Source organism: Carettochelys insculpta, chromosome 4 (assembly GCF_033958435.1).
Source record: "Carettochelys insculpta isolate YL-2023 chromosome 4, ASM3395843v1, whole genome shotgun sequence".
NCBI lineage: Eukaryota > Metazoa > Chordata > Testudines > Carettochelyidae > Carettochelys > Carettochelys insculpta.
The window spans coordinates 102,986,863-103,010,281 of record NC_134140.1 but is presented as its reverse complement, the minus strand read 5'-3'; the positions used below and the strand labels follow the sequence as shown (position 1 = coordinate 103,010,281).

The 23,419-nt window shown below is 41.9% G+C and overlaps 1 protein-coding gene across 1 annotated transcript in view; it reads right to left on the bottom strand.

The window, feature by feature from the left end:
• The window catches only part of SEC24D (SEC24 homolog D, COPII coat complex component), a 99,602-nt gene that overhangs the window by 58,036 nt on the left and 18,147 nt on the right, over positions 1-23,419 (bottom strand). Inside the window, exons 5-8 of the mRNA XM_074993400.1 lie at positions 22,434-22,706; positions 21,720-21,841; positions 14,081-14,192; positions 10,745-10,872 (exon numbers count right to left, since the gene is read on the bottom strand). Of these exons, the coding sequence (XP_074849501.1) occupies positions 10,745-10,872; positions 14,081-14,192; positions 21,720-21,841; positions 22,434-22,706 (635 nt within the window). The remainder of the gene's footprint in view (positions 1-10,744; positions 10,873-14,080; positions 14,193-21,719; positions 21,842-22,433; positions 22,707-23,419) is intronic.

The following is a 23,419-nucleotide window of genomic DNA, read 5'->3' as shown; positions in this document are numbered from 1 at the left end:
AGACTTTTAGTCTCTCATTTGGATGCTCTTTCAAATGCTTGATCGTCTTTTTTGCTGTTCTCTTTTCCAGTTTTACTACCTCCTTTTGTAGATGGGGCAGTCAGAACTGCACCCAATATTCCAAACATTAGTGTAGATGGATTTAGACAGTGGCATTATATTTTCCATTTATTCCTTCATCCTTTTCAGAAAAGTAACCTAACATTTTGTTTGGCTTTTTGATTGCTGCTACACTGAAGATGAGCAGAAGTTTTCAGACAACCATCCATAATGGGTGCAAGATATTTCTTGAGTGGTATTTGGCTAACTTAGAACCCCATTATTATAGGCATGCTATTGGGATCTTTTCCCTCCAATGTGCATTGCTTTTGCATTTATCAACATTGAATTTCATCTACCGTTTTGCTTCAAAATTGCTCAATTTTTCTGAGATTCCATTTAGAGTTTTAGAGTCAATTACTTAAAATGTTCTACTATCTGCAAATTTTGCCACTCTTCCAGATCATTAATGAATACACTGAACAGCACAAATTCTTGGAAGACTTAGCATTTCCTCCTATCCTTTCATTTCTGACCATTGTAACCCGTCACTGATCAGCGAGGAGAACGTCTTCACACTTACCCCATGACCACATAGTTTCCTTAAGAACCTTTGGTGAGCATCCTTGTCAAAGGTTTTCTTCAAAATTCAAGTACACTCGATTACCCTCATCTTCAGTGCTAACAAGAAGCTCCACAATAATGATCTTGATATACCAGTCCCTGAGGTCAGGGAAGACTTAGATTTTAATCTCACTTAGGCTTGGTCTACATTAGTGAGTTAAGTCGACTGCAGATACACAATTGCCGCATCTAGAATTGCATATCTAGAATCAAATTATCTGCAATTTACTTATATGGCCATCCACACACAGGGAGGTCAATGGAAGAAACTTTCCCATCAACCTCCCTTACTCCTAGCAATACTGAGGTGTATTGGGGTCAACTGCCAACCGCAGTTGATTTTGCGCTTCTCTACTAGGCGTGCAAAATCAAACTCTGGAAGATCGAACCTGACCAGGTCGAGGGAGGCTGGGAGCCAGGATTCATGGGTTCTATTCCACCGTGACCGGGTCAATTTTTCTGGTAGTGTAGACATACCCTTAAAGAAGCTACGCCATCACTAACAGCTTGAGATTTCAGCTATCCATCAGAAGACGAGAATGGAACATTAGAAACGTTCACAATTTAACAAGAGTCTCAGATATTGATTATGACTAGGGAAAATGGAGATGAACAGACACCCTCATAGGTTACATGGTCCTGGTTCCATTGCTGTTGCCTTTATTCTGGAATCTGAAGAGTGTAAGAGAAGTAATCTTTAGTCAAGAGACTGGGGGAAGGAAAGCTTCTGCATCACCAATACCTTCATTTGAATTCAAGTTATGCAATGAGATCTTGAACCAAGAGTTAATTAAACTCTACTGCAGATTAATTTCCTGCATATAGGAAAAGGTCACAGTCTGTTAATAACTGAGACTACATATAAGCTTTAGCATTAGACTCTCAATAACAGTGATGTTGGAGGAAAGCTTCTTGATGTGATGTCCCAAGCACTTTCTGCAGTCACTAGTCACCGTCACATAAACCGGTCTGACCCAGGGCATGACCTTTTAAAATAAACAGATAGAGAGCCAGATAGGCAACTTTCCTTTCAGTCCTTTGGAAGATTTCTTAAGCTTATTATTGTCTGCTACGACAAAGCTTCACAGCATGGTCAGTTTAGTCATGTGAATTCTGTCTGTTCCATCAGTCTCATGGTTTATGATTTTGGCATTGTGTATAGTGTTAATAAATCTCTGAACTGTAATTTTCTGCATGCATCATATCTGTTTAGAGGAACACTACCAATAAGAGATCCTGTCCCTTTTGGGCACAGTTATTCAGACTTCATTAGCTGGAAAAACAATAGAATATTTGACTCTCAGAACTCCAGTTCTTCTACGTTCCAGAGCACAGCAAAACGCTTGCATTAAATCTACCACCTTGTCTAAGATAAGCCAGAGACTGCATTGAAAGAGATGTGATTTTTTTTTGAGGGACAAGGGGGAATTCTCCTCAGTTTCCAGGCAGAAAGGTGGGAATGAGCAGTCAATGAAAATACACAATGACCTGTGACAAGCTAACCTGGCAGTGGTCTGTGACAAGCTGGCTAGCTTCTCCAAAGGCAACTGATATGACACTATGCATATGGAATTTCTAAAATTAAAAATGATGCTGCTGTGGCTGAACAAAAGTACCCCTGGAGATGGGCTGCTTTCCATGCTCTTTGCAAAGGCCTAGAAAAAATAGGAGGGGAACAGGCACTGTACCGTAGCAACAGTGTTTACGCAACATGAACAAAAAAGCATAAGCTGGCTTAAACTTGAAGTTTACCAGTCAAACTGAAACCCATGGATGAAAAGTATTACATAAAAGAGCTAGACATTACTGTATGAAGCCAATGAGAGAAACAGGCCCACTTAGAACAGAAAGAATGCCAGAGAGGGGAGACAATCGGGGGAAATTAATGATCAAACTGTAGGTTTACTTTGCAGTTTAAAATAAGCTATAGGAATGACACATTTGCTCTTGACACAATGATGACATTTATGACATACTTCTTGCCTTACTTTATAGCCTGTTACTATTACTCACCTTACTTGACACTTACCACCATGATTTGCCAACTGTTTGGCCAGGGCCCACCCCACTCAATGCAAACCTTTCTGCAGACAACCAGCCAACCACCCACGATGACCAAATGCATTTGCTTATCTCTAAATACCTTGAATACAAAATTATTCATATTAATCTACTGGACAATACAAATATACATATGCAGCTGGAACATATGGGGCTGGGAGCCAGGGCAGGCTCCCTGTTACAGTGGGGGGAAGCTCCAAACCCACAGCCAATTGAAAGATGGTCATGAACTAGTAGTGGTCTGTGGACACAGACTTTGAGAACCACTGTTCTAGCTTAATAGCATTGACACATGACCTTTCTAAGTAAAGCTACTGGGGATGGTGTGGTTCCAAGTTGATTTATTAATCCTTTTTATCTCCACAAACGTGACTTTTTCTTCCAGACCAACTAGATCGAGGCCAGTAACTTCCTCCAAATTTCTCTAATTGAAAAACCAGACCCTCTTCCAGCTCAGAAACTGTTTCTTCATTTATGGGAGATCATTCCTGATTTCAAGATTTTCCTCAGACAATGCCACTGCAATATTACTGGTCTGAGTTCAAGTATCTGCTTAATGTACTATAGATCAGTATGGCAATGGTGTAGTAAGCTTGTTAAATACCATGAGGATTTATTGTTTTCAAAGGAAGAAAATTAAAAACTAGCAAATATTTCTGTTAATAAAGTCATACTAAAGTTAGGAAGTATCGTGAAACAGGGCACAACACATGAGTTATTAGAGAATAACTTTAAACAGGCTGAACCACACCTATACTTATAAACACTGAAAACTTCATGATTTTTCATAACTGTCAAATATTTGCCTTTTAAATATAAAATATATGTCTAACTGAAATAATATTAATAGCAAGAGGCATTAAATATTAAACAAAGATCACAAGGTTTATCCAGGCTTTGGAAACATTCATACATCTCCAAAACAAACTCACTTAGGGCCTGGTCTAGGATGATAACTGAGGGAGTTACGTTTATTTTTAAAATCTGTTGCTAAAGCAGTGCCAGCTAAAAATAAGTCCAGTCAAATAAACTCAAAAGAACCATCACAAATACTTTTCATAGATCATACAAATGAGGATATTGAAGATAAAGACCTGTTTTGTCTGAGAAATAATAAATAAGGAGTTCCCCGAGATAAGATACTGTAATGTCCACAGTAGCTAGCCTTCTGGCAAGGAGAGAAAGAAGTCCAACTGTTATTCTGTTTTTAATTATCCCTTCAATCAATTTCCAGATACTGAATTAAGACCTATTGATCTGCAATTCCCAGATCATGTCTAGAACCTCTTTTACCTATATGTACATTTCCTGACTTCCAATCTGCTGGATCAGTGGTAGCGTTCAGTGAGGATTTAACATTTTCTGTTAGCAGATCACCTAGTTCACATTTGAGCACCTTCGCAACCCTTGGGCTTGGTGATCTATTACATTTTAAATTATCCAATTACTCCACATTACCTATACTGTCACTGCTTACTGGGCTCTTAGAAGACATTTAGATGTAAGTTACAGCTACATAACAGCACAGAAGGCAGAGTCAGAAACAAACTTTATGGGACCATGGGAAACTTGGCCACAGCCATGATAAGTGGTCATCCGGCTAACTAAAATCATGTTGGATTATGGAATTTGCCAGATGAGAGAGTTTCGAATTAGAGAGGTTCAACCTGTATTATCCTAATCCTTAGCAGCGAAGACTGAGGCATTGCAACCGATGTTCTTATTTCCCTTAATTATTCCTTTAAAATGCTGAGAGAATCCAGGAGTCCTGGCTCTCATCTGCCTGCTGTAACGACTAGGATATACTCCCACCTGCCTACCTGAGGGGGGTGAGGGAGAGAATAGAAATTGGGACAGCCCATATCCAGCAGATCCACCAATTTTTCAGCAGGCTTCCTGCTTCTGATGTGCTTAAAGAACTTCTCGTATTTCACATGGTTACCCACTTGTTCTCAGAAATCCACTTTGGCCCTTCTAATTTCTTTATTACTTATTGTCTGCTATAACCTATACTCTTATTTATTGGCTTCACTGGGATCAGATTTCCACATTTTGAAGGATTTCTGTTTGGCTCAATCATCACTGAAAAGCTGAAAAATTATTTCTCTAAACTGTGTAGTAGTTTATATGTGGAGAGCTGAAGTTTCCATTATCACAAGTGTGTTAGATTTTGCTTCCCCCACACCATTTTTTTTTGAAGCTGGTAGTATGGCCCTATTAATATTTGTAAGTTTAGAATTTGGGATTTGAATGTACATAGATTTAGTTATGTGCTCATTTCTACTCAGAACTGCTCTCTCACTAGGCTCTGTGGAATCTTTTAGATCAGGGGTCTCAAACTCAATTTACCTTACGGCCAGTGCCAGTCCTCATATCCTCCTAATGAGCTAATGGGCAGCCCTGTATGGCAGGGCTCGGAGGGAGGCCAGGGTGTCTGTGCTCCAGCCCTTCCTGCCACTCTGTACACTCCCACCCCCTGAGCCTGATCTGCTGCCCTGTACACCCACCCTCCAGCCCAACCTGATGCCCTGTGCACTCCCCGCAGCCTGACCTGCCATCCCAAATGTAACTTAAAACTCCCCAGAAGCTGCTGCCACCACTGCCAGTAGCACAACCCGTCTAGAGCAGCTGCTGGCTCTGAGCTCTGTGCTGCTGCTGAAGGAGCCTATTGCCTGGGGCAGGTGTGAGCAGAGCAATGAAGCAGACTGACTGGGCTGGCCTGGGAGACGAGGATGGGGCAGCACAGAGGCCGCTGCATCACTTCCCTTCCCATGGCTTCAGCCACTAAGGCGGGGAGGCCAAGCCCTGCAGCTGCTCTGCTCCAGGCACCTGGTAATCCCCAAAGCTGCATCCCTTGGGGAGAAGGGGCTTGAGGAAAGAGGTGCAATGGAGGGGAGGGGCACGGACAGAGCAAGGGTTGGGCTTGGGGGAAGGGTACAGACACACTTCCCTGGACTTCAGGGGTTCACACGCTGGGATTGGTACTGGCCAGATCATGGAATTGCTGTGGCTGTGATTTGTGGCCCCTGATATAGATACAGCTCTATCCCCCTACCTCTTTGGCCTGGTCTGTTTTCCCTATGTAGTTTATAACCAGGTATTGCAGTGTCTAACTGGCTTTTATCATTCCACTGAGATTCTGCAATGCCTGTGCTATCAAGGTCCTTGTCCACTGCAAGACATGCTAGTTTGTTCAATTGTGCATTTAAACTTCTTACATTGGATACAGACATTTAGATTTTTTTATCCTTGACTAATGCCTGTTTTTATTTAACTCCTTAGTCTGTCTCCTTGATGATTCTACAGAACTTCTCTCTGTGCTTAGCCTGTCCCTACAATAGTTCAGTTGTAATTTGTACCCAACCCTTTGCCGGATACTCAGTCACCATTGTATTACAGACGCCTTTAACAGATGGCTCTATCCAACTTAAATGCTCCTCATCTCCTCGTATAAATAACCCTGAGTACCATATTTATTTTACAAGCCAGCAATCAGATTCTGTTTTTATTAATGAGTACCACAAAACCCTCTATATATGCTTTCCCTTCCCCAAAATACCCTTCAGTACCTAGTACCTTATATCCTCTTAATCATCCACTGAGACCCTGAAGTTCCTTCTGTTAAGCTGGACCTGCATGTAGAACAGGAAGCATTTCAGAGAAAGCAGTCACTGAGGTGCTGGAACCCATGGCTTCTACTTCATAGCCTACCTGTGACCTCTCCTCTACATCTCCTGGACCACTGGCCAAGTAAAGAGAGACCTAAACTTGAGGCATTTTGTTTGTCAAAAAGAAGTGGAGATCAGTGACGGAGGAGAAAGTGGGGATCTGAGGCAATGGTGATGAGGGAAGCAAAGACCTGATGGACCCATCTGCTCATAGGAATAAAGGGACTTCGAAGTAGGCGGGGTCCTTTCGAAAAGAAGCCCCGTCTGGACAAGCCATGCGGCGGCGAGCTGCGTCAATTTTGAAGTGCCGCAGCCGCCCGCATGCTAATGAGGCACTGAATATGTATTTCAGCACTTCATTAGTAAACTTCAAAATGGACATTTGCATGGCCATTTCGAAGTTTTTGGCTAGTGTAGACATAGCCAAGGTTTTATTCCTAATTGTATAGATAAAAAAAAAATCTCAAAATTCCTTTGTTAACAGAGACCACTGAGAAAGAACCGTGTAACAGGCAAATAGTATATCCCATTCTGAATTCATCCTGAAGTATAAATGGTTCTCAAAGAACCACAAATGCTAATAAATCACAATTTATATATTTACTTTCACAGCTGTAACCAGAGGTCTATTAAGCAAGTGAGGGAACCCAATCCTTGTTCATAGCTTTTAAAGTGTTATTTTATTAATGTCAGTGACGCTTGGTATATACAGTACATATTGATCACGCTGGACTCAATGCAGGGGATGTTGCTTTTCAAAGTTCTTGTCATTATAATGCAAATCTATCTTTCTATATCACCAGTATTAAAAGGAAACCAAATGTCAACTGCACCATTGACCTAGTGAACAAAATCAATTTTATAGTTCATCTGACACTTGAACTATAGATCCTTTAGCTGATCCAAGTCACATAAGTGATTCTCAAGGGAGCCAACAGGCTCGCTGGCCCTCTGGATAACGGTGGGGTGGCTCTGTGCTCCCAGAAGGGGGGGCCTTGGGCAGCAGGGGCAGGACTGGAAGCAGTCAGGCCTCAGCACTGCCTGGAGAGCATGTTTAGGCTGCGTTTTATTTAAAGGGCCTAGGGCTCTGGCTACTGCTTCTTCTGTGGTTCCAGCGGCTGGGAACCCTGGGCCCTTATGAATTGCTGGCCCCCAACGCAGCTGCCTTCTTGCCCCCCGCACCCCCTCTCATACACACAATTAGTGGGCTGAGATAGCCTGCAGAAACAGCTTATGGTCACTCTGTAGCCATGGTTCTCAGAGTCCTAGTAATACACATGGAGCTTCTTAAAAAATCCCACAGTATTAAACTTGTTGGTTACTTGCATTGTGCGTTTTAGACACTGCACAAGAGAGGAGACATTTCAGTTAATCAAATGAGAAACTACAACCAACGAAACAAAATTCCTTATCAAAAAACCATCACATGTCAAAGCGAGCAGCAGCTTACTGGGAGAGAGTCTCACTTTCCACCTCATCCTCTTGATGCTGCTCAGCTGTGAAATACTCCATATTCCAAAGACATGGGCACATTGGTCTGGGAGAGAGTTGATCTGCTTTCCACAGCCTCCCGCAATCGGTCAGTGGTCGGATGGGCCTGATCCCCGCTGCCAGTCCCAGACCCCCAGGCTGCACCACTCTGCTGAGTCAGGGCAGAGCAGGGGCTTAGGAGCTTACGGGAAGGGGTGGAGTTGGGGTGGAATGCAGGCAAAGTAGAGGTGGGGAGAGGCAACGGTGGTTTAAGAGGGTTGTACCATACCCTGTGCCCCCCACTTTGGGACAGCCCTGCTAGGCACAGCCTGCATGGGGGGCCAGCCAGGGGATGGGGCCAACCACCTGAGCCTGTAACATTACACACTGCAGCACGCAACTGCCTAGGAAACCATGAAATTTGGTGCCCCAAATGTTATGGCACCAGATGCAACTGTGTGTTCTGCACAGTGGTTGGGATGGCCTTGCCTGGCTTTATTAGTTCTAGCCAAAAAGTACTGGATGAGAGACTAACATATTAGCATATGCGTACATACTCTCACAAACATTTTAACTGTTTATAGTGAAGTAAAAAGGCTAAAAAGGAGCAAAAAGATTTAAAGGCACAATTCAAAAGTGAGAGAGGAGTCCTTGTAAAGGAACTATATGGCTTCATTACCAGAAAGCAGCAACTCAAACAAAAATTTATATTGATTTTTGTAAGGTTTTTCTCCACATGAAAGAATCTAGAATCTTAACTGTGATCTTGACTTACAAACAGAGCTACATATTTTAGCAGCAACACCAGCAGAGCAGTTAAGCAATTACAGGATGGGAGCTCGGCATCACCCAAGAAAAGTGGGGAGCAAGTCTTTTACTTTGGGCCCCACTTTTCATCTCTGCGATTAGCAGGGCCCCCCCAACCCATCTAATGTAATCCAAACTGATGGAAATTTTGGTTATGTTCATATGGAGAAAAGCCCTTCTGGCATATGTAAGAAAATAAGTACGTAGAATAAGAAAACTTTATCAGTATATAAACGTGACTACACGTACATAAAAACAGTAACATATTTCAACGTTTTTAATAAGATGGGTGAGCCTGAGATCTAGCAGCCAATCAAACCACACACCCCTTTCGACATTTCATGCTCCCCTGCCCCCCTCCCACCACACACTGCTCACCCCTGCACTAGAAGACACTGTTTTCAGTGGCTTATATCTTGTCAAACTTTAATTGGTCAGGCTGGAATTTTTCATGCTGGGTGTCTACCTCATGCTGAATCTTTCTGGAAAATTTCAGCCAGAACATTTCAGCTGTTTCCAAGAATGAGGAAAAGAACTAAGGAGTCAGAGCAACAGGTCTGCTGAGGAACTGGATGGGGGGGATAGAACTGGATGGTCAAAGAGCTGTGGACAAGAAGCCACAGGGAACAGAAAACTAAGGAGTGAGATCAGCACTGACAGGCAGTGGGAGTTGCAGTAACTTAAGGTTGGGGAGAATCAGAATCATAGAATGCTAGGACTGGAAGGGACCTTGAGAGGTCATTGAGTCCTGCTCCCTGCCCTCATGGCAGGAGCAAGTACTATCTAGACCATCCCTGACAGACTTTTATCTAACCTTTTCTTAAATAGCTCCAGAGATGGAGATTCCACAACCTCCCTAGGCAATTTATTCCAACGTTTGACCACCCTGGACAGAGAGACAGCTCCAATGAGAAGCTGAAGAGAGGAACTTGGACAAGCTGAGATGTGAATTTGATAGGAAAAGAGAGTGGAACGTGGTGCCAGGAGTGAGAACGGGACCTCACTAGAACATGGCCAGGTTGGCGGGAACAGGCAGAAGAACCTGTGCCATTAGAGCAAATGCCTACCCAGCGCCTGGAATAGAACTCAACATTTCTGAGTCTCACCATTCCTTTGATAAGAGCAAGCAATTGGGAAGCCTAGTGGCAAACTGTCCAACTTATCTCTCTGCCCGTCCACATAAACAGCATCCTCCTAATGCTGCTATCATTTACTGCACTAGCACAAGTGGCAGACCTAAAGGTTTTTAATCCTGTTGATGACCTATACCACCTGATGGAATTTCATTGTTTGTACTTCGCTTTTTCAAAAACTTAGGAAATAAAGCACAGAAAACTTAATCAAAAGAGCATTAAGGTTGTAAAGTCAAGCACTGAAGAGTCAGTATCAATCAAATACTATGTAATCATGTCATCAGAGTGTGTCTCACAATGAATAAGTATGACAGGGACAAATAAAGATGCAAAGACCACTTTAATTCTGGCATCTCTGAATTTGGGAGCATTTATCTTCATAACCTTAATAATCTTATTTTAATGTAGTTATTTCTGTGGGTATGTAAAACTACCATAATGAGAATCCTTTCTGCTCCACTCTACTGGAACTGTTCAAGTAAGACCCAACAGGCCGCCAGATGCTTTATTTACCTGTATGTCTGCAGGTATGGCTGGTTCCATTGGCTGCAGTTCACCATTCCCAGCCAACCGGAGCTACGGGAAGCAGAGTTCCGGTCTGTGCTGCTTCCTACAGCTCCTGTTGGCTGGGAATGATGATCCCGGCAGCCAACAGCACTGAGAACAACCACACTTGCAAACACACAGGCAAATAAAACATATGGAGGCCTGCTCGGGGCTAAGCCTGATGAACCACGTCTCACCTATGGGCCACTGATTGCTCACCCTTGGTCTACATGCACATGGATTTCCAATGATGGTAGCAACAATGGCCAAGTGAGCAGAAGCTAAGGACACAGCGGAGGTAGCTGCTCACCTGTAACTTTTTAGTCTGCCACATAAATTCATAATATGAGAAACCATGAAGCAGATACGTTGGATGGGTATTTTTTGATCCCTTACCTCATTTGGAGGAATAACAGCAAAAGGCTTGATAATAGCAGCCAGTGGAATCTGAGCTTGTTTGGCCATGTCTGAAGAGGATGGGAAGCAGTATGCAGTACATCGGATATACCGTGGGCTGGCATTACCTAAAAGAACATAACATGAGACAGGGTTAGGTAGGGTGGATTGATTTTAATCAGTGCAGTTTAAATCACCCATGTCAAATTAGCAAGCAGGAAACCCTGATTTAAACAATCAACTGAGTGAATTCATGAGTGCAGGGAACTGGACTGGATGACCTCTTGAGGTCCCTTCCAGTCCTATGAGTCTATGAATTTTAACTGTGTTCTTCATTTATACTTTTCAGTTATTATTTTCTTAAAGAAAATTTGATTTTCATTGCTTGGTAACAATCAGAAAATTTGATTTTCAGCTGAACGCAGCCCTTATGTTAATTTTGATGCTTCTTTTTGCTAATCAGGAGGATACAGCATATCCATTACTCTTTTATTAAAGAAATTAAAGAAATAGTAGATATTAATATTGTACTTGCTATTAATGTCAAAATAGCATTTTTATTAATCAAAGTTTAATGTGCTGGGTACATATGAAAAAAAGTTTATCATTTTCATTATTTGCATTTTAAAATGATTTATTAGACAAGAAAGTGTTGGTAGTGAGTGGAACTGTTCCTAATCACCATGTCTCTCAAGATTTTAGAACTAATAGATCTCACCCACTCACACCTATCTTTTAGTCATAGATTAGAAGAGGAAAACAAGTTTTCCTGGTTGTTTCCAACTTCGAACTGATTTAACTTCAAATAAACTGAAAACTGAACTGAACTAGTTGAATAAATTGAAATCAACAAAATGCTGCCTCCTTGCACCTACAAAAAGAGGCTACTGTGGGTTTACCACTTCCACAGACTCTGGTTCCAGGTGCTCCAAGCAGCGACTTCACCAGTGGTTTGATTTTCTTTAAAACTTGGCACATATTTTGACTGGATTATTTTAATTTAAATTTAAATGATTTAAACAGATTCTTAAAAATTTGACCTTAGTAGAGGCTTCAATTTCATACTTAAATTTAAATAGGCTAATTAAAAATAAGCCAGTACCTAATTTAAAATAAAAATAGGTATTTAAAAAAAGTCATGGATTCTCATACACATTGGGGCTGGAAGAGAAAAAACCCCAGCAAACCCAAATCAGCAATGCAAAGTGATAATTCAAACATAAACAATGAACATAAAATAAATATATTAGCCAAAGCTTCTTCCTCTTCCCATGTGAGCTTCTGAACACTTTCCTTTCATGGGGCCACTACCTCTTCTTGATACACTCTCATCACTACTTCAGCATACTAAAGCTGTGTCATGTTCCCTGGGGCAGGAATCTTCTTCTCCTTCAGTATTTGGCAGTGTCTTTCACACAACATATGTTGCAGTATTATTAACAACTATTCCTGACATGCGTATGCTATTGATGCTCCAGTCAAAACATTCAGTGTGGCAATTGTGGCTGAGATGTTAAAAGGAACCCCATGGAGCTGGGCATCTGAGTCCTTTTAAAAGTTCAGCCTGAACTCTGCTTCCTGGTTATTTAGAAGAGACTTCTTTATTTAAAAGAGTTTCTTCTCTCCTCCCCTCCCCAAAAATAGAATATGTACTTATACGGTTAACCCAAGCAGACTTCATCCAAACACAGGTCAATGAATTTATGCTAATAGTACTATACATTTAATTTCCATGAGAGAGAATCATACATTGGTAAGCCATGAGTCATACCATACACAAATTTTACCACCACAAAATGCATGTGGAAGTTGAGATCAGCAAGCACTCTACTTGAGGGACCTGCAGATTGTCCACAAGGAAATGGATGGAACTACACAAACTGAACCCAGCAACTAAGCTTGTACTCTGACTATACAGTCTGAGCCTTGGGACTAGAATTGGCCAGTAAACTACAAGTTAAACTTAGCAACAGTCAGTGTTTTTAATCTTATCTTCCACCACGGACTAAGCAGTGAAGCTTCATGTTTCCTTTCATTGTTACCTTCCTCTGCACATCCAAAAGGCCAAATTTTTCTTGAATGGTGGTGTGCATTCAGGGGAAGGTGAAAAGGATTCCTTAATGAATTTGGAAAGAAATCCTTATGGCTAGTCCCGCTATTTTCTACAATTAAACCAGTCCGATAGTTTATTTCAAATGAGAAGCTTGACTTAAACATCACCCATATTTCAGAATTGAGGCTTATTATAGATCCCAGCAGTTCTAGGGCATGGTACAGCCTATATTCCTACACAATGTCCTGCAGCACATGGAAAGCCAGGTGAGTTACTCCTCAAGTGTGCGACTCTGGCCATGAAGTTAAGTAATTCTGAACTATGACACATGCAGACAATAGGGCTCAGAGCTGCTGTTCTTCTCGGGTAGTTTTTGATTATGCTACTAAGGAAAAGGGTTGCGTTCAGGTGACTGCTTGTTGTGTTAAAGATTCTGCTTGTTTACCTGTCCACGCTAGATGCTCCGGTGTTTCGTTACGAAAGAGCTGGCAGTACTAAGGCCAGATCCTCAGAGGAGGGGAACATGTCAAAATTCTCACTGCCCACACTGGAGGAGCTGTCAGTCACTTAGCTTCTTTTGGACTGACAGCCCTCAAACAGTACAGTAAGGCCGCAGACCTGCAAACACCTACGTACAAGAATCTCCTCAGTAAAGTCAAATGTCAACTAAGCCAATGAGAGCATTCAGTAATGTAAAAGTAGGCATGTGTTTATGGTGTATGCAGGGTTGAGGTTTCAAGTGCCTGAGTCAACTCTGGTACACAGAATACTTCTGCACTACAAGCACGTCTTTTTCCAGCTCTCTGTCTATTTTGTTCTTAGCAACACTGCCATGGAAATACAGTAATGGTGACGGCACTGCTTTGAACAATTAACATTTAGTACTGTAATTTCTCTTCCAGCCTGTTCATGTAAAACTTGGCTATCTAAAATAGTGTGGTCAAAAAGAACCATTAGCAAAAGTTTTATGACAAAACAATAGAAAAGAACAGAAGCATTAAGGATACACTGAATGGGTTTTGCCTGTTATTTATGGCACAAGTTTGAAATCAGCATATATCTTTTCAGAAGTGCTGAGCCACCATATATTTCATTGAAATCAATGAGAGATGGAGGAGCTTGTGGAGTTTTTGAAACCTCTTTTGCCATCACCTCTTGTTAGATGCCTAAATATGGACTCGGGGCATAACTTCAAGAAACCAGATTTGAAAATTTCAGTTGATACTTATTTTTAACTTCATTTCACCTAGTAAAGAACTCGAAGTGATCACACACATAGTTACCTTGATCTTGGATTACACAATCCGTGGTGACAAGAGGAGGGACTTGGCCTCTGATATTTGTGGTATAGATCTGACCTCCTCTGGAAGCCTTATCATTTTCAATTACTTGAATCTGATGAATCAGGAGTAAAGAGAAAAACATAAAATAGGCATCCATTTCCTCACTTTCATACAGAGGAATAAAATAAGGACCACCCCAGGTAACCAAATTAGCATTCAATACCTATATGGATGTGCATATTGTATGAGTATTTTGTAGCATGTATTGTCTACAGAGGATCAAAACAATAACATACATATATCTATGTCCATAACTACTTTATGCCCCTTCTTGGTTCCTAGTAGCCCATGGCTGAACTTTGCCACAGTACATCTAAATGATGGGCAAACCAAGAATGTCAGTGCATCTGAATGATGGGCAAATCGAGATGTCACAGTACAACCGACTGACAGGCAAACCCATTTCCCTCTACTATAGGAAAACTCACAGGGGTGCAATCTCAGCAAAGTTCTCCCCTCTTGAAGTTCTCAAAGTTTGGTGCTGTTACTCCACTGAAGGGAGAGACTTTTCTCCCTAAACAACAAAATAGCAGAAGCGCCACGGTCTAGCAGGTCTTTTACAGCAGTGGCTGTCTCCAGGAGGCTACCTATCAAGCTGGATGAAGTTTTAGATCTGCCCTGGGAAGGACACAGAAATAAGTAGCCACAACACACCAAAATCAGCACAAGTTGCTTCTTCAAACCCACCTAAAATACAAAGTGGAGCAAATGTATATAAAAGGGGTTCTGTTGAACACATTTAGCTGAACTGGAGAAGATTGTGTGGACACTCTTACCCTTGTTTAAGTCTGGTTTATAGCAGTTTAGCTTACTCTTATAATTTAACATGTCTTGGGAGGCTCATGAAGCTGCTATCAGACAGCAGAAATACAGTAAACCCTCACTTTATGCATCTTCAGGTTGTGCAAAACTTGCTTTCACATGAGTTTCACACAACTTGAAGACACATGGCTGTCAGCCTGCCTAGCTTCCCACAGCTGCAGGCAGCTAGGCAGGCTAAGAGCCCCTTCCCCCTTCTTTCCACAGCAGTGCTAGGCACCTCTCTTGGAAGGTAGTGGGAAGGCTTTTAGCTTGTCTAGCTGCCTACCCCTGCGGACAGCCAGGTAGGATAAAACCCACTTCCCAGAGCAGCACTGCTGTCAAGCTGACAGCAGCCCCACACTGGGAAGGCAGGGGAGAAGGGTTTTAGTCTCCTTTCCCCTCAACCTCCAGGATCAGCACCACCCCCCGCAGGCTCCAGCTCAGCCCCAACCCACGCATGGGGTTCCCAGCCCCTAGCGCACTACAGCTGCACATGGGGCTTGTGCTCCAGCTTCCAGCATGGCACATAGGGCTCGGGCTCCAACCCACTGCCCACCTCCCCCACGGACCCTACTCCAACCCCCACAGCTCCAGTTCCAACCCCCAGACGCCTCGGCTCAACTCCACCCTCCCACCTCCTGCAGCCTTAACCCACCCCAAGCTTAACCCCTTGGCCCCAAACCACCACCCAAACCCCCTTGACTTACACAAAATTTGGGATATGCAAGGGTTGTGTTCTCCTTGCATAGCCCAAAGGACTACTGTAAAGGCAATACATCCCTAAATAGCCTACTGAACATGGTTCAAAAGATACCCCCAATACACTGCAAAAAAATCTTGGAAACAATCCATTTAGAACCTTTCTCATTGTAACTAACTCCGTTCCTTTAAATAGCTACACCGTTCCTGTATTGCCCTTTTAGCTTCAAATATGTTCCTTAGACCGCTGGTTGTAGTCTTCTGTTTGCTTGACTTCCTCTCTACCTCTTCAATTTGTGTATCTGTTGCTAGCTACTTACACAAGTGGGAAAAAAGATTGTTTATTCCAAAAAAGTCCATTAGATGAAGAAAGTGAAACTTTTTCAGACTGAGATCTATACAAATATGCATGAAACTGTACTCTCAAGAGTTAACTGACCTCGATATATCATTATTCCTGGACCTAGCTGCTGAGAAAGAACAGACACTGCATTTCACAGATGTTGTCAGAGGACAGATGAATCTTCAACATTTGTATGAAAACCTAATCAGCATTGGCTATACATAAAAAGTATTCAGCAAGCAATACTACTGTAATTTTATAATATAAACATAACACTCATTTACATGGAGATACTCATCCCTTATTTTCAATTAGCTCTTTGTTCTGTACATTCACTGTCCCTGATCTCTTTTCTTTCAAACACGTCATTCTCAGCCTTACTGTGCTGGTAAAACAAACCATCTAACAACCTTTTTTTAACATTGCTGTCACTGTCAAGGCTGTTTATTTCTAAGGATAACTGAACCGAGACATCAGATTTATTCCAAGGAAGTGTTTTAGATAGAATTCAACATGTTATCTCACCATTCTCCAGAAAGCCCCATGACTTACCAATTAAAGGTAATGCCTATACTTGAAGTCATAAAAACACTTCTATTTTAAAAATAATAGTTTGTCACACTTCATTACATCTGAAGTGAGCAACAGAGAGCCTCTTCCCTTATGGTTCCTTCTCTTCAGTATCAACTATTACATGTCATCTTCATCCATGTCTGAAGACCACCCAAGTGAAGTCTGAACTGATCAAGGGAGCAGTTTTAGCCTCCTGCACCAGCAGTTACACAATACCTCATGGAGTACTAACAATATACTTCTTTAACATAAATTCTTCCACATGAAAACATAAATAAGATTCTACAGAAGGATAGTCAATAGTGCAGCTGTCTGTTCACCTCAGGTGCCTAAAACCCAGATCTTCCAAGATATTTAGGCTCCAAATTTCCAGGGTGAACAAGGAGTCAAAATGTTATTGAGAATCTGGGCAAAAGTGACTCAGGAGAACGACTTGTGTTCCCAAATGGCTTAGGAGATTTTGAAATCATATCCTTTAACATTTTTGAGCTTAGAGATACATGCATTTAAGTCCAAGTCAAAATACTGCACATATTTCAGGGGTATAAATGTGCAGAAAGTGGGAAAGTTTAGGCTACTTCTAACTTCTTGAAGATATTGAAAAGTAAAGAACTAGGACACTGGATCACAGTAACACTGCAATTCTAGTAAATGAAAAAAAAAAAAAGTATTCCTCCTTGAATTAAGTGCAAGTTGTTGTCAGAGTGTTCATGGAATGAATTTCCAATAAGCCTCTGACAAAGTCCCTCCCTAAAGGTTCTCAAGTAAAGTAAGCTGTCATGGGATAAGAGGGAAGGTCCTCCTATGGACTGATAACTGGTTAGATAACTGGTTGTAAAGAGGCCAGTTGCAACTTCAAAGTGAGAGGGTTTCCATAGTGTAGTGGTTATCATATTCACCTCACCCGCAAGACCCCCTGTTCGATCCCAGGCTGAAACAAGTTGATGGGTTTTTGTAGTTTTAGCCTGTCCCTTTGTAATTATTGAGTACTGAAGTGGATTCAGCAGGGAATGAACATGTAAGGCCTATATAACAGGGGGAGGGATAGGTCAGTGAACTGAGGGTTGCAAGTTCTAGCCTCCAGAAGGCCATTGAGGAACCTGGCGTAAATAGATTAAAAAAAAAAAAAAATCCATCAAGAGTGGTGTTTGGCCCTGCCAGTAGGGAAGGGAACTGGTCTCAATGACCTCCCAAGGTCCCTTTCAGCTCTATAAGATGTGTATCTCCATATAGTCAATATTTATCCTCAGTTTATATTCTCAGCCCAGTGGAAGGAATACCACTATCTCTGGTAAACAGAGAGGTAGAAAGTTGTTAAGGGCTCCACTAGCAGAAGGGGTTAGTACGCAGTACATATGCAGCAGAACAATGCCAAGGCTGTGAGTTCAAGCCTCACCCGGAACACATGTTCTTTAAACTGCAGCAAGGGAGGTTTGGGTTGGACATTAGGAAAAAGTTCCTAACTGTCAGGGTGGCCAAACAGTGGAATAAATTGCCAAGGGAGGTTGTGGAATCTCCATCACTAGAGATATTTAAGAACAGGTTAGACAGATGTCTATCAGGGATGGTTTAGATAGTACTTGGTCCTGCCATTGGGGCAGGGGGCAGGACTCGATGGCCTCTTGAGGTTCCTTCCAGTCCTAGTGTTGTATGATTCTATGAAATGCAGGAAACAAAGGGTAGGAATAAATGGTCAGAAAGGGGGAGGGATTACTAGTAATGTCCCTGAAGAGTCTGCACCAGGACCAATCCTATTCAATATATTCATAAACAAACTGGAGAAAAGGGTAAATAGTGAGGTACAACATTTGCAGATGATACAAAAGGCTCAAGAACATTAAGTACAAAGTAGATTGTGAAGAGCTTCAAAAGGATCTCAAAAAACTAGGTGATTGGGCACAAAAAGGCAAGTGAGTTTTAATAATGATAAATGCAAAGTAATGCATATGAGAAAAGAGAACCCTAAATATAAATACAAAATGATGAGTAAACTTGCTTTCACCACTCGAGAGAGATCTTGGAGTCATTGTGGATAGCCCTCTGAAATCACCCACTCAATGTGCTGCAGCAGTCAGAAAAGCAAACAGAATGTTAAGAATCAGTAAAAAAGGGATAGGGAATAAGACAGAGAATATCTTGTTACCGCTACGTAAATCCATGGTACAAGAGGCCCTGCTGCAGCTCCACTTGCTAGCAGAAGCTGTGCTGGAAGAAAGTTCTGGACAGAAACTTGTTGTATAGGCCCTGCACTGGTGCAGGGGCAATGGGGGTCTTCATTGAAGACAGTGGGCTGGGCCCTGCGCTGACTGTGAGAGGGGCTCTGCTGGGGGCTGGACGAGGCCCCACGCTGGCTGGGGGAGGGGCTGGAGCTGGCATGTGTGGAGGAAGCTGTGTTGTGGGAGGAGCTGGCATGGTCCAAGGGAGTGGGGGTCTGTCAGGGGGCTGGACTGGGCCCTGCACTGGCCAGGGGAGGGGCTGGCAAAGTGCGGGGGAGGAATCTGTTGAGGGGCTGGGTCAGGCCCTGCGTTGGCTGGGGAAGGAGCTGGGACCGGTGGAGGATAAGACAGGAGAACCTTGCCCAGACAGACAGATGGATGGACACAGCACAAATAATATACATTAGGGGGTTTGGAACGGCTGCCGTATGAAGAGAGGTTAAAAAGACTGACTTTCCATTCTAGAAAAGAGGGGACTAAGTGGGGATATGACAGAGGTCTATAAAATCATGACTGGTGTTGAGAAAATAAATAGGGAAAAGTTATTTACCTGTTCCTATAACACAAGAAGTAGGAGTCGCCAAATGACATTAATGGGTAGCAGACGTACAACAGACGTATTTCATCACACAACCGACCTGTGGGACTTTTTGTCAGAGGACGTTGTGAAGACCATGATTTTAACAAGTTTCAAAAAAGGGCTAGGTAAGTTCATGGCAGATCTGTCCATCAATGGCTGCTAGCCAGGATGGGGAGGAATAATGTCCCTAACCTCTGTTTGTCAGAACCTGGGAATGAGAGACAGGGGAAGGATCACCTGTTCTATTCTCTCCTCTGAGACAACTGGCAGTGACCACTGTTGGAAGACAGAATACTGAGCTACAAGGACCTTTGGTCTGACTCAGTATGGAGGTTCTTATAATTTTGCACTCCATGGAACAAAGCATTCAAGCGCACAGCACAATTTATCACGCATGTGTCAATGATTCTCACAGTAGCGCTACAACCTCAAAATGTATGTCAGTCAAGAAACACAAATGTCTTAAATTAGTAACTGATAATGGAGTCCAGCAGTTTCATCTGAGATTTAGAAAAAAATTAACTTCAGTCTGATATGCAATTAAAAATGCAAAAAGTAGCAAACTGCCATCTAGAAAAGTCTTACTTCTCTTACTAGTTTATGCTAGTTTAAAAAAAAATACTATGGACAGAATTAGGGATGTTAAAATGGTGAACCAGTTAATAACTCAGGGGCTAACACCTAGCCCCAGTGCAGCCACAGCTGTGAGGTCCCACTGTCTGTCCTGCCATGGCCATGAGTTACTGCTGCCTGGCCCACCAATACCTCTGTGGCCAGGGCTGCCCTAGCCCAGTATGGCTAGCACTACCAGAGCTCTCTGGCAAGGGCTGGTTAATGGGTAAGCACACCAAAAAGCCTCATGCTTAATAGTTACCGGAATTAATATCCCTAGACAGAATATGTAGCACACAGTTCACTTTTGTAAGCACCTAAATTAACAAGTGTGCTTTAGGTACAGCAGGATGAAACAGGAAACCCCAAGTTTGAATCTTCATTCCCATATTAATTCTCTGTTCTTCAGCAAGTAACAATGTCCTTGTCAGCAAGTCACATTTCTGCATCTTGTTTCCCTGTACTTTCAGAGTTGCGATCAGCACAGGGGCAAGAGCTAGAGTCCCACTCAAACACAGGGGTGCACGTCACCTCGCAGTACACCTTCAGCAAAGGCCCCTCAGCTTTGAAACCTGTTTCCCCCACCTCTGGTCCAATATTGGCCTCAGTTTGTTGGCTTTCCCAAGCAAAGCGAAACTAGGACAACACTGGTGGAAGACTTTAAAGTCCATAAATGTGTTCAGTTGCTTACATGTTACATTGCTGACAGAGCAGAGAGAGGGCTCCTGAAATAAGTCATTGACATAGCGGTATTAAGATGTGTCAAACAGCAAAGAATAGATGTTCCTTTATTATGGAAGGACGGTAAAAAGCATAATTACGTAATATATAAGCGTAATTACATAATATATAAAATTGGGAAACTAAACAGTCCAATTATCTGTGCAAGGTTATATTCCACAGGGTTGTTGTCAGTGATACTGGATAGTCAAAGGGATCTTTGAGCGTAATACATTGCTAAATGAGTGTGAAACCTTATAATAATTCATGCAGCTACCAATTACTAAGAACAGAGGCAATGACCAGCCAAGAGATTATATACATTTCTAACCTTTTTGTACTTTTTCCTTAATATTACAGGGACTTATTCTAATTTGATGTAAATAGTAATTCCCCTGCCTTCAATAATGTAAAAGAAAGAGTAGGGGGGAGGAGGGGAAAAAAAAAATCAGTAAAAATGTCCTTGGGCAAACTTTTCAATTGAACAGTAGAATAGGTCTGCACATCCTACAGCTTCACTGTCTATTATTTACAGATCCCCAATGAATATTTGGGTGATCTTCTAGCTATTTAACTCAGATGACAGTATTTCAGATGCAATTAACGTTTTAGATCTTCCTGAAGTAACAGGAGATGGTGGTTTATTTGTGGAGTTCTAATTGTATGAGTGAATCCCTAGGAACACTTCAAGTGTTGTTGAAGGGCATCATACTGTAATATTACAGTGGCTGAATCACATTCAAAAAAGCAGTAAATTAGCAGAATAGAAAGCCAATCAAAATGTATGGGAATTTTCCAAAAATGCCACTAAAGCTACACATACTGTCACTTTATCTGAAATTGACAACAAAAAAAAACCCACACAATTAAATCATTAGATCACATTATGAAAATATTCTATGAATCATGCAGCACAGAACATTTTAGAAGTCTAAAACACCCAACAACACAAAAACATAAAGCTAGCTTTGATATTTCTTTGTCACATTCTAATATGGAAGCACTTCACTAAAAACTAAAGGCTTTGTGACTTACTGGGCTTGGGATGGAGTCCGGATCAAGCTTTCTCTGCTGTGGACCAGTGAGCTGTCCTGGACCGCCAGGAAAAGCACCAGGATAAGAGAGCTGAGGGCCTGCCATCTGAGGGCCATAGTTGGCTGCAGGATGATAAAAACCCATTAGTCAAGTTAAAAGTATTTAAACTCTGTTATGAAGCTCTTACACTGTTCCAGTCAATCTCTGGGAATTTTACCTTGCCATGCAAATCTTACTGAAATGAAACACAGTGCACTTCCTGCTTCATGCAAAATGGGCTGCATGGGGGAAGGGGCGTTACGAGAGAATCTGAAAATCTTCCAGAAACTGTATATATTAATTTAAAAAAAACAAAACAAAAACAAACGGCTTTTCAGCTCAATTTCTCTCCTCCCTCCAAAAGAGGGCACAGCATAGTTTTAGAATATGATACATCTGGACTTTCCATCAGGCTCTCATCTGACTTTGCAAGTGTAATTAAGTGGTTCACTAACAGACGAGCCTAAAATTAGGCATGACACAGCAAGGTATCAAAGCGTCTCCTGCATATGGCTGCTGTGGTGTAGTCAGCAATGTGTCCCATGACTGATTAGACCCTACAAGTCAAAAGTGAAAATGCACCTTTTTGTTTCAGCTTTACTCAAGAGATGGCATCAGGTCTAACGCACAATATTTAAATGTGTTTTTAACAAGAAATCAAACCCCCATATTTACCATGCTGAGGGTGATATCCTGGCGGTGGAGGTTGCCCTGGTATCTGCTGCACGGTGGCATTTGGCAGGAGAGATCCAGGGGTCCCATCCTGCATAGCTACTGGAGGAAGTGAAGGTGAAGAGCAAACACTATTGATATTATTTGCTGGTGCTGGAGGAAGCTGAGATCCAGGTGGCAGGGCCATTTGCTGCTGTGTTGGTGGTGGCGGACATGGTCCTTGAAAAGAGGATGGAATCCCAGAAGGCATGAGAGAACTCTGAGTAGCACCAGGACCTGTGCAGAAACATTACTGTTATGCAGCAAATCATCTGACAAGAACATACTAACAATCTTTTAATGTTATTAGTTAAGAATATATTTACAAATGTTGTTAAAAAACTGACAGTGCCTCTGAAGATATATCTGTAATAATCCTCAGCTATGTTACAAACAACATCTCTCGGATTAAATTTTCAAACGTGGCGAGTACTTTTAGCTGCTCAAATTGACACCTTGAGGTCTGATTTTCACAACAGGCAGAGTGTAAAACCCTCTGAAAAACCATGCTCCTAAGTCGTCTTGATCTGGGGACGAGCTATTTTTTAAAGCTAAGGGTCCAGTTATTAAAGCCAACCACACTAAAACATCTAATTTCTTTTTTATGCTGCTCTTACTTTTGACAACTTGCTAGGATTAGTCCACAGAGGGCGAAACATCCAACATATTTCATGTTGTTTACAGTCATCTTCAATTCAGATTCTCATGTACTAAATGCTGCAATGGACATTTTACCTGCACTGCAGGGGAATATATTTATCAGCTCATAAGAAAAACTTATTTTCAAAAGGAATTATTCATGCTTATAGAAACATTTCTTTGGTGCTTACATGCTGTAAATGTTGGTTTTTGCAAAACCTACTTTCTGAGTCAAATTTCACCTGACAGACCTTGTAAGAAAGAATTTCCTGGAGAGCTAAAAGTCAGTCAACTAAAACTCTTAAGCTTTT